This window comes from Epargyreus clarus, unplaced genomic scaffold, assembly GCF_041222505.1.
Source record: "Epargyreus clarus isolate Ecla_fem2 unplaced genomic scaffold, WU_Ecla_fem_2.2 ptg000024l, whole genome shotgun sequence".
NCBI classification, from domain to species: Eukaryota; Metazoa; Arthropoda; class Insecta; order Lepidoptera; family Hesperiidae; genus Epargyreus; species Epargyreus clarus.
In genome coordinates, this window is record NW_027332231.1 from 3518823 (window position 1) to 3531424 (window position 12602).

General features: G+C 37.0%; 2 protein-coding genes across 6 annotated transcripts in view; both read left to right on the top strand.

The window, feature by feature from the left end:
* FDL (fused lobes) overlaps positions 1 to 12602 on the top strand; it is a 178447-nt gene that overhangs the window by 35123 nt on the left and 130722 nt on the right. The gene's annotated exons all lie outside the window — the stretch shown is intronic.
* On the top strand, positions 6054 to 10034 carry LOC140752534 (uncharacterized). The gene has a single exon (XM_073086872.1). It carries the CDS (start codon positions 6054 to 6056, stop codon positions 10032 to 10034), a length of 3981 nt encoding a protein of 1326 aa, XP_072942973.1.

A 12602-nucleotide genomic window follows, 5' to 3' on the forward strand; every position in this document is an offset into this window, starting at 1 on the left:
GCAGCGGAGCCCGAGGCTACACTACGGGCAGCGGAGCCCGAGGCTACACTACGGGCAGCGGAGCCCGAGGCTACACTACGGGCAGCGGAGCCCGAGGCTACACTACGGGCAGCGGAGCCCGAGGTCGTGTGAATCAAATCACATGAGGTTAAGTAAAACCGAAGAAAATAGTGAGTAATTTACATTATAAAAAACTCTTTGGTGATATTAAAAAACTTTTTGAATTAATATTAGAACATAGAACATTACAAATTTAATATAAATTATATAAATCTATGCCCGATTTCTGAGCAATATAAATACGTCAAACACTTGTAAAATTTGAACATTCTGAATTTGCAATTTTGTCTGAAAGTAGTTTTTATTGACTTATGCTTATTACTTATTAATTATTATTAAGTTTAATACTTATTAATTTATGGTTATTGGTTCATAATGGAGTCAATTATAAATTTACAAAATGATTTAGCGGCACGTGTTTACAAAAGTAAATTGAATTATAAAAAGTCTCCTAAGGAAAGAATTACACTAGAATACGTAAATGGAAGGTTAGAGGGTTTAGAACAGTTGTGGTCAAGGTTTATGTTAGGACACGAGGAGTTAGCTAAGAATTATCCACCCGATGTATTAAAAAAGTCTATATACGTCACTGGCGAGATGTATGACAAGGTAGAGGAAATTTATTTAGACTACAAATGTGAACTGCAATGCCAGTTATCAAAATTCCAAGTAAAATATAGTACATATGGGCGGCGAGACCTTTTATAAAATATAATATTAATTATTATCATGTTAATTTTGATTGTCAATGTGGAATTAATATTTAGATTAAAATATGGACGACTTCCGGTAGTACTTCAAAACACTTTGTTAGTCATACCAAATAAATTATATGAATTATAATAATATTAAAATATTTATTCTCGTATTTTTTAAACAATATTTTAAATATAATGTTATTTTATTTATAGTTTAAATATTGTGAATCACGTCACTTGTTATAACAAAACAAGTGATGTGAGAGGGTAGTTCTTATGCTGTTTGTCACTCGAGTAGTATTTAAGTCCACGCGCTGGTAGAGCGTGGTTCATTCGCATTTAATCAGTCGTGTAAGCCATTACTCTGCCCGAATTGTAAATAAAAGTGATATTAAAGTCTCATATTAAATTAATCTCATATTAAAGTCGTTTTGTTCAGTTTATTAATATAGTGCGGTAGTGGGATATCGCCGACAGCAGCGGTGGGATGGTCCTACGTGTCCACATGGTCATGATGGAGATCAATGGTGACGTTTGGTTTGGTTCGGTTTGGTTCGGGGCAATGGCGCGCACATTTGGCGCGCGTGTTTGGTGATTTTCCTGGGATTGCTTTAAACGAAGCCTTAGGAAGCCACGCCGTTGGTAAAGCGTATGACAGCCGTTGGATGCTTTGATTATGGCGGGACTGAACGTATGGAGCAGTGCAATTTTGGGGTGGACCCTAGTGTAGTATGACAAGTTTATTTCATACGGGCGACACGTTGCCATTTTGATACTTATAATCACTTGGGTGGTCTATTGTTTCAATTTATTTCTATCTTGTAATTTTATAATGTTCACCTAATATTTGAGTGTTCACAGGATAAGAATCTACTATAGCTGCTTATTGGTGGTATTGCAACGATACTGGACTTGTGTTGACCGCAAACGTACCGGAAGGTGGTCAATATTACGTTTCGCTATAAGGCAGGATACTTTTGACTTTGGTAAAACCAAGGCGGTGAGTTAGTAAGAGCCTTTTCGGTAAGTGACTTTATGCTTTAAAAAAAGAATTTGGCTACAAGAATATGACCACTGTTGGGAAAGAATTTACTTACGAATTACGAATTTTTAAGATTTTTGCGGGTACACTCATTATTTCTTGTGAAAATTTTCTGAAGTTTGTCGTATTAATGCTATTTTAATAGTCTACACGTTGCTCAATGGAGACTCTCTTCTCTCTCTCTCTCTCTATAGTCGGTCCCTCAATGCTGAGGACCGTGACTTCTTTGCTTTATAGCGTCTTTCCAGAGATTCCGATTAGTGGCCTGGTGTATCGCCTCGCTGACCGGTAGATGGTCCGATGCCTGGTCTGAACATCGTTTTGGGCTGCGTCCTCTGGGTCTTTTGCCCTCCACCTTGCCTGTCACCAGTAGCTTTTCTAGGTTGTCATTATTTCTTCGGGCAATATGACCGAAGTATTTAAGTATGCGGTGCAGGCAAATGCTGGAGAGACGTTGGGAATGCTCTAGGTGTAATTCTTTTAAGATGGATGCGTGGGTCCGGAAGGCTGTCCACGGGATTCTTAGCATTCGCCGCCAGCACCACATCTCAAATGCCTCCACTCTTTGTCTGTCTGCTACTTTCAGCGTCCAAGATTCCGATGCGTAGAGGAATATGGAAAAAAACGAGCGTACGAACTAAGTGAACTTTTTTACGCTTAGTAATATTCCTGTCCTTCCAGACCCTGGTAAGTTGGTTCATTGCCGTTTTAGCCATACCGATGCGGCGTCGTATCTCAGTTTCGCAGTTTCCTTTATCATTAATGACTGACCCCAGGTATTGAAATTCCTTGACGATTTCGAAGTCGCTGAGCAGATTTGTTAGTTGTAGTGACTCAGAACGGTCGATCATCATAATTTTAGTTTTGCTCCTGTTTATCAAAAGGCAAAAGTCCAAGCTTGTACTCTCAAGCCGATTCATAAGGTCCCTCATTTCTTTTTCTGATGAAGCGAATAGAGTTGTCTTCGGTAAAGGCTTAATAGATGTGTTTGTGATATGGGTTCAGCGAAGATATGATACCGTAGCGTTCAGTGGCGCTCGTGTTTGAATTTAACGGTGTGTTGTATTGAGCAAGGTGAAGGTGATTTAGGTTAGAATATATAAAATTTGGGTTTTAATGTCTTTGATGAACTTCCAGACTTGTCATTTTGTTTTCCTATATACAAATAGGGTATATTACGGGGTAATTGGTGCTAAGCTAACTAAATTTATTTAAAGTAGTTACAATAATGACTTGAGAACTTGAGTAAGCACTTTGATCGGACTGTACCAGAGGTTGTCGTGTAGCCGTATTATGTGTTGGGCAGGCAGCTATGGCGGAGGTCTAGTTTCAGTAGAAACTATGTGTATTCATGTAAGTGGATTTGCGTTAATAAAAAGTAATAAGAGGTTACTGGGTTATCCATCAATCACATGTAGTGGTTAAATGTCTCTAATTATTTGATGTATTTGGTCTAAGTAATTTTAGTAATTAGAAGGAATTGGTCAGCTAAGCTCTTAGTTTATAAAAAAAAAAAAAAAAACAAAAAAAATATATATATTAATAATAGTTCGTTGGAATTTATTTTACGCGTTTGAGTTTAATGTTAAGGGACTAATTCTTTTGTTTAAATGGCGTTGTAGAAAATGTGGAATCTTATACAGACAATGCGACCGATCGATTTTGTGTAAAATTTTGTTTAATTAGAAAAGTGATAGTAATGTAAAAGAGGTCGAAATTGAGTACCAACCGTACTATTGTGCGTTGAGAGATTCATGTGATTTGAAATAAACTATTCATCATTAGTCTTTTAGTTTTAGCGTGGCGAATAACCTTAACACGAGTTGTCAGGATTGGCCGAGCGGAAATTCTAATATTCGCCGTTTGTTTTTCTGTCTTACAGGAACAGCACACGAGGACGTTTGACTCATCACGATGGCCATGCCGCGGATGGCCAGTGGAGGGTTGGTTTGAGTGCGCTAAGTATGAGATGGCACTAGCTGGAGAGACATAGGGGCGGTTTGTCGATACCTGCTAAAAGTGAGTGCGCGTGGTCCTTGGGTGCCACAACGCCACAATTTGGACCGCTGAACCTTCATTTCAATTTTTGTAACAAATTATTTTCTTTAAAAAAAAAAAAGAAAGATGCAAATTTGCACACGTGGAGCCGTATGGGCACTGGGTAAATGAGAACTTTGAAACAATTTGTTACTACGCTTTATTTATTTCCTTTCCGCATTTCCTTTCCCATAACGCTGGCCGATCACCATGCGTTTCCTTTTCCCGGTCTTGGAGGCTAGATCCCAGGATGGGTGATGCCTGATTTGTGTGTTGGCTAGATCCCAGGATGGGTGATGCCCGATGTGTGTTATTGTGTTGTGTTGTGTTGTTGTTGCCTTGTCCGCATTTCCTTTCCCTGACGCTGGCTGGCCACCATGCGTTTCCTTTTCCCGGTCTTGGGGGCTAGATCCCAGGATGGGTGATGCCGGTTATTGTCAGCTTGATCCCAATATGGGTGATGGTTGTTATGGTTGGTTTGATTTGGATCCTGGGGCTTACTGGTACCATATTGCAATACTGTTTATCTTATCTCTAATTTAAGTTTACAAATATTTATGTTCAAAGAAATGTTTTATTGTTATTTTTAGTTTAAAATGTTTTTATTATTTTGTTTTCTCTCTGTATATGTTCAAAGAAATGTTATATTTTTGTTTTACATGTAAAATGTTTTATTGATTTTGATTCTCTTTTTTTAAGTCACAAAAGAAATTTATTATTTTTATTTCATTTGTAATAAGCGCCGAGAGCGCGCTTGAATCAGTATGACCGTATGGGCGGCGAGGCATTTGATAACTATGTTATATTTATTTTGGGTTTATTTTTATAACACCAGAATTGCGCAGAGAGCGCGCTGAGTCAGTATGGCCGTATGGGCGGCGAGACCTTTTATAAAATATAATATTAATTATTATCATGTTAATTTTGATTGTCAATGTGGAATTAATATTTAGATTAAAATATGGACGACTTCCGGTAGTACTTCAAAACACTTTGTTAGTCATACCAAATAAATTATATGAATTATAATAATATTAAAATATTTATTCTCGTATTTTTTAAACAATATTTTAAATATAATGTTATTTTATTTATAGTTTAAATATTGTGAATCACGTCACTTGTTATAACAAAACAAGTGATGTGAGAGGGTAGTTCTTATGCTGTTTGTCACTCGAGTAGTATTTAAGTCCACGCGCTGGTAGAGCGTGGTTCATTCGCATTTAATCAGTCGTGTAAGCCATTACTCTGCCCGAATTGTAAATAAAAGTGATATTAAAGTCTCATATTAAATTAATCTCATATTAAAGTCGTTTTGTTCAGTTTATTAATATAGTGCGGTAGTGGGATATCGCCGACATACACCATCTCATACAGCTCCCCCAATCTCAATAGCTAAATTACCCAAAATAAATATTCCATCGTTCTCCGGAAGTTATTCGGAATGGTGTTCGTTTAAGGAACTATTTAAATCGTTAATTATAAACAACAGTACTATAGATAACATTAAAAAATTGCATTATTTAAAGGGCTGTTTAGTGGGTGAAGCAGAACAAATTCTTAGACACATTCCCATACAAGAAGAAAACTTTGAGCGATGTTGGGAATTACTTACAAAACGCTATGATAACAAACGATTTGTTTCTAATCATGCAATAAAACGATTGTTAAGTCAAAAGAATCTTATTAATGAGTCCGCAACCGGTTTAAAGTCTATTGTCGATACAACTGATGATTGCTTAGCTACCTTGAGTAATTTAGGGATAGATATTAGGAGCTGGGACATTTTAATCATACATATTCTTACTTTAAAGTTAGACCCAGAAACTCGTCGACAGTGGGAATTTAATATCGCTAGTTTATGTGAAGAATTGCCTACTTATGATCAATTTAAGAATTTCTTATTGACTAGGTTTAGAGCTTTAGAATTTCTAAATACCAAACCAACTCCTGCAGTTAGCCAACTTGTCAAAATTAAATCTTTACATGTAAAAAATGTTGTTTGTCCATATTGTACAAATGATCACAAACTGAGCTTTTGTAAAGAGTTCCAAAGAAAGTGTGTAGATGCCAGGCGTAAGTTTGTCTTTGACAATAATATATGTTTTAATTGTATGGGTGGTAGTCATTCGGCTAAAGACTGTCGGTCTCAGGTAAAGTGTTACATTTGCAAACGAAATCATCATTCGCTCCTGCATCCCAAGGGAAGGAGTCCTATGGTTACCAACAATAACAATGAAAATAACGGGTATGTTGCCTCTTCTTCAGGAAATGCTAATGGGGAAACCAATCCAACACCATTAGTATCTTGTTTTGCAAAGGATACAGTTCAGCAACAGGTGTTGCTCGCCACAGCACTAGTGGAGGCTACTTCCAGGAACGGAGTAGGATACAAGGTTCGCGCACTCTTAGACCAGGGGTCGCAGTCATCCTTTGTCACTGAGTCTACGGCACAGTATTTGGGTTTAAATAAAACTCTTATTAAAGGAAAAATAACTGGTCTTGGTGGAGATAAGCAAATTATTTCCAAGGCGATGATTACCATCGAAATCAAATCTTTGATTAATTCTGATGTCAGGATTCCGGTGAAGGCATATGTCCTCAAAAACATAACTTCTCTTCTTCCTACGAGAAAAGTTGAAAAATTGGATTGGCCAGAATTAAAGGAACTAGTTTTAGCTGATCCACAATTTGATGTTCCAAATCACATTGACCTTCTTTTAGGTGCAGAAACATACAGTCAAATACTACAAGAAGGCATGAAGAAAGGTCCGTTTGGTAATTTAATAGCACAGGCTACTAGTTTCGGTTGGATTCTCTCAGGTATGGTGAATCCATCAAATGATCCTATTTCGCAGATCCAAGTTATGCACTGTTGCACGGAAAGCAATGACATGCTCAAAAGATTCTGGGAACTTGAGTCAGACCAACGGCAACCTAAGGAAACCATGTTCACAGATAATGAAAAACGATGTGAACAATATTTCAAGGAAACAACTCAAAGGGATGAGGATGGCAGGTATATCGTACGTCTTCCATTCAGAAATGGTACTCCTGAAGTAACGGCTTCACGGGAAATAGCTGAAAAAAGACTGAAACTTTTAGAAAATCGTCTTAACAAGAACAAAACAATGAAAGCAACATATCAGGAAGTAATTGAAGAGTACTTACACTTAGATCACATGGAAGTGGTACCTAAGGATGAGATTGATAATGATAAATCAATTTATTTGCCTCATCACGCGGTGGTCAAAAATGACAGACAGACTACCAAAGTAAGGATCGTCTACGATGCATCATGCAAAGGGAAAAATAATTTATCATTAAACGATCAGTTGCTGGTTGGACCCAAGTTGCAACCAGAACTAAGGTGCATTGTGATGCAATGGAGGATTTCACCCATTTGTATGTCAGCCGACATAGCTAAAATGTATCGGCAAATAAAGGTCAACCAGCGGGATGCTGATTGTCAACGCATACTCTGGAGAGAAAATGATAAGGAAGAAATAAAAAGTTACCGACTTACCAGAGTCACCTTTGGTACGGCGTCAGCGCCTTATTTGGCAGTAAAGGCTCTTCAGCAAGTAGCACATGATCACGGTGTAAATTATCCTTCAGCAGCTGAAAATATACTCAAACATTTCTACGTAGATGATTTAATGACCGGTGTTAATAGCGTCGAGGAAGGAAAAACAGTATACAAGGAAATGAACGAACTACTAAGCAAAGCAGGTTTCGAACTACAAAAATGGCGCAGTAACAGCGATGAGCTGTTAAAAGTAATGAAAAGTATAGAAACAAAAGGGGACAATACTGGGAACCTGAAAATACAAGAAGATGATATTACAAAAATAATGGGACTTACCTGGGACCGAAGTGAAGACTCCTTTCGCTATGTTGTTAATCTGCCTGAGCTGAAAAAACCTGTAACGAAAAGAAGAATTATATCAGATATATCTCGTCTCTATGACCCACTAGGTTGGGTAGGACCAAGCATAATAATAGCAAAAATCATAATTCAAAAGCTCTGGCTAGCGGCACTTGATTGGGATGATAAGGTACCAGACAATATCTTAAATGAATGGTTGACTTACCGCGAAGAGCAGACCAACTTTAATAAATTACGTATACCTAGATGGCATGGCACGAACGTGAACGAGATTTGTCGTGAGATTCACGGTTTCTGCGATGCATCTAAGGTGGCATACGCAGCGGCAGTATACCTCCGTGTACTTGACTCAGCAGGAAAGGTGACTGTTACCTTGGTCACGGCCAAGACTAAAGTTGCACCTGTAAAAGTAGTTTCCATTCCAAGGTTAGAGCTATGCGGTGCCGTGTTACTTACCAGATTGTTGTTGGAAGTTGCACAGGTGATGAATGTGGAGAAGCACAACATTCATGCATGGACCGATTCGACCGTGGTACTAGCTTGGCTAAATGACCATCCAAGCAAATGGAATGTCTTTGTGGCGAATCGAGTGTCAGAAATTCTCAATAACTTGGAACCAACCACCTGGTGCCACGTATCTTCCAAACAGAATCCTGCAGATGGAGCATCTCGAGGTTTACACCCTTTGGAACTGGTGAACAATCAGTTATGGTTTCACGGTCCAGACTTTATATCTCGTGAGCCTATCATCTATCTCAGACCAAAAGAGGTTCAGACTGAAATGGAAGCACTTAAAACACACTGTGCTACGCTAGAAGAATCTACATGGGATAAATATTCTTCGTTAACGAAAACTGTACGAGTCATGGCATATTGCAGGCGGTTCATAGTCAATTGCAACAAAACAAGAGGACCTAAAATAACTATAAACTATCTTACAGCGAAGGAATTAAGAGATACATTAACAATCTGGATTAAAGAATGTCAATCGAACAACTTTAATGATGAAATTAAATTAGTAAAAGAAAATAAAAACTTACCTAAAGGCAGCAAACTTAAGACACTGAATCCATTTCTTGATAACGATGGTGTATTAAGAGTGGGAGGTCGACTGTCACACTCAAGGTTGAATATAAATAAGAAGCATCCAATAATAATACCAAGGCAGTCTCATCTGACGGAACTAATCATTTCTGATGCCCACAAACAAACACTTCATGGTGGACTACAATTGACTTTGGCATATATTCTAAGCAAGTATTGGATATTGGGCGGAAAACAATTAATAAAGTCACATAACAGACAATGCGTAACCTGTGTCAAAAACTCAGCAGTCACTAGAAATCCGTTGATGGGGCAAATGCCGGCTGCTCGTGTTACCCCAACTCGTCCATTTAGTCATAGTGGTGTAGATTACGCAGGACCTATTCAAATCCGCACGACCAAGGGCAGAGGTCATAAATCCCATAAGGGATATATCTGCTTATTTATTTGTATGGCTACTAGGGCCATACATCTTGAAGTTGTGACTGATCTAACGACGGAAGGCTTCTTGCAGGCTTTCAAGAGGTTTGTAGCCAGACGAGGAAATTGCTCTCAGTTATGGAGCGACAATGGAACCAATTTTGTTGGGGCAGCAACCGAGTTACAAAAACGTTCTTCTGATGAGTACAGGCGTATGCATCAGGAGGTAGCTGAAGCACTGGCGATTAATCATTGCGAATGGCATTTCATACCGCCTCATTCGCCCAACTTTGGAGGTTTGTGGGAGGCTGGTGTGAAATCTGTAAAATACCATTTAAAGAGAGTCGTCGGTAATTCGACGCTGACATACGAAGAAATGGCCACGGTACTAGCCCAAATAGAGGCCTGCCTCAATTCTCGGCCAATGTTAGCTCTCAATGACCAACCAGATGATTTTACGGTATTAACACCAGGGCACTTTTTAATAGGTGAACCACCAGTGGCAGCACCTGATTATGATTTTGAAAAGTCAAATGTGAGCAGTCTGAGGAGATGGCAACATACCCAACGAATGTTACAAACATTTTGGCGACAGTGGTCGCAGGAATACTTAACTAAATTTTTACATCGGTATAAATGGACTGATCGCCAATCACAACCTTCCCTGGGCGATGTAGTAGTCATAAAGGAGGATCATTTGCCCCCATGCCGATGGCTTTATGGTCTAATAACTGCCACTCATCCAGGAGAAGACAAGGTTGTTAGAGTTGTATCTTTAAAAACTAAAACTGGAATTTTGAAACGACCTGTGTCGAAATTATGTTTCTTACCAATAGAAAAGTAAACTAATATTTTTTGTATGTGTAACAATATAATAAGTAAATTAGATTCTACATTCTAATTTTGCTGGACAATGTTTATGTATGTGCAAGTGCTTTAAAGGTACTCATTTAAGAAAGTTTTATGTAAATATTTAACCTTTGTATTTCCTAGATTCTCTATGGTGGGCGGTTGTAATTGTTGTAATATTGTTAATTTGTTATTAAAGGGCAAGGTCCATCTTGCCCTTGGTGGGCGGTATGTTCAATATTCAAATTTGTGTTCTATATTCAAATAATTTGTATGTGATAGTTCCGTAATATTCAACTAGATGGCGCTGCTAAAATAGCCGTTGAATCACGCTGTTGAGAACCTTTCGTAGATACTATAAGAGGCCGCTTGTAAATTTAATAAAATATATTCAGTGGAACATACAAGTGTGTTTTTATTACAAGTGTGGTTAGTAACAACCCCTCAACCCCCTCACCTCTCTCCGAGTTCGAACATAACGTAAAAACCCTATCGAAATCAAATCGCTAGCGAATGTCATTATGATCTTATTGCCATACAAATTCGGTCCCATGAGTCATTAATTTGACAGACGTTGTCAAGAAATACCGTAACGATAGTAGTTATGTTACTCACTAGCAAAATGACAATAGTTTTCTATTTACCATTTCTATAGTGGCGTTTCTATGCCAACTCATGGTAATGCTACGGTTCTTGATAATTATTCAAAATTTTATTTTAATCAGACCGTTCAAAGTAGGTATAAAATCGGGTTCAAAGATTCCGTTACATACAGGTCAAGCTAATAAAAGCGTAGTAAAAATATAGTGAGCATAATATGTATCCGTGATTCTGAAAATCAGGAATAATTGTTTTTTTATATGAATATGAAAAGAATAGCACCTCTTCTTATAGCAAATTTTGATATTAGTCGTTTTTTTGTTAATTTTACATTAACAATTGTATTATTAGCCTAGAAGTATTTTGGAAAATGACTGAATGATGAAATCTTTATAACTAAAACCGAGATGTCTCTGATGTCTCGGATTAGTACCTATCGTCACAGTTCGGTGATCGCGGACTCATTATAATATCCGAGATGCCACAAAAACAGTTACGTAGGTGTACAAAGTCATGGAAAATGGAGGACAATCACTAAATTCCGCGATTCTAACTGTTTGTTTACTATTGAGTTCTATTCATTCTTTTTTATTTTCTGTGAAAGAGATCAAATGGAGGAATTTAAGCGTAAGAGTGTTTGTAGAATAAGTGTACATTTTATTAAATTGATTTATTCATAAAAGGGGAACCTACTTAACCTTTCATATTAACTTCGTATCACATTTTATTTTTACTGATTGCATCTTGTTCTATTTGTCCCAAATGTACAACAACTTTACCCATTTCCTTCCCAATATTCGGCATACGTCTCCTATTAGAGTGAGAACAGTATAGACCCTGTATTTTCATAAGCCATAATAAATATTGCATGAGAATGAATTTGAATTTCAATACAAAATTTTATTATTTTCGAAATATCGTACAAAGCCAAAATGGTTCTTAATCAGCTCAATGCTCTAAAATTGTCGGCGAAGACCATAGATTAGTAAAGATACTTCGCCGCCTTGAAATTGTATGAAGCCACAAACGGCTTATTTTAGTAAGTTCTTTTTTTGAATTTTTGACAAATTAAAACATTTTTAGATAAATTTTGAAAACATTTTAGAGAATTTACGAATAAATAACTAATACTGCGTAATTTACGTAATAAATAAATAATTATTTCAAATATTTTAGGGACATTTTAGCACAGAGACGTGGCAAAACTTTTTTACGCAACTATTTCAATTCTCAAAACTGGGTACATTTTCTTGTTAGGAGTGAGTAATCTTTACTAATCTGTGTCGAAGACAAATATAGTTGCACTGCGATGTACTGCGACCACCAAAGACTAGTTTTCGAACTAGCTGTGCCCCGTCACCACTGGTTCTCAAATAGCTGATTGCAAATAACGGTCGCTACGAAACTTTCATACGAGCGGCATTACTGGCATTTCGTATTTGATTTCGTTGCACCGACCTTTCCTACATTGTATCGAATTCTGTACAATTTGACTGGGTAAAATCATTATGTATTCTTTTTACTTAATTTAAAATATACATGCACCATACAATCGCATAATTTCATTTGCAACACTATGAGCTAATTATTTGTGTAATGCTTTTAAATAGTTGTCTTAATAAAAATGAAATCTAAAATTGTATTTTTCATTTGTATCAGAAAAATGTCAACGTGCATGTACAGCGGAAACAAAAATATTACAGTTTATTATATTTACTTACCTAGGTTTTCAAAGAGCCATAATACTTATTTAATTGACCCAACGAAATAATATCGGTTATAGACGGTGAAATAAAACACGTGTCATCATTCTTTATTTTGTTTATGCACACAACAATGCAACATATAGGTACTTATCAACAACAAATAAATATTTTCACTAAAAATATGATTATGGCAATACAAACAAAAAGTGCATTTATTAATGTAGATTTCGTATTACAACATCACAGATTAGTAAAGA

Coding starts and splice junctions, on each gene's coding strand:
- LOC140752534 (XM_073086872.1), top strand. CDS start 6,054: ATGGTTACCAACAATAACAATGAAAATAACGGGTATGTTGCCTCTTCT.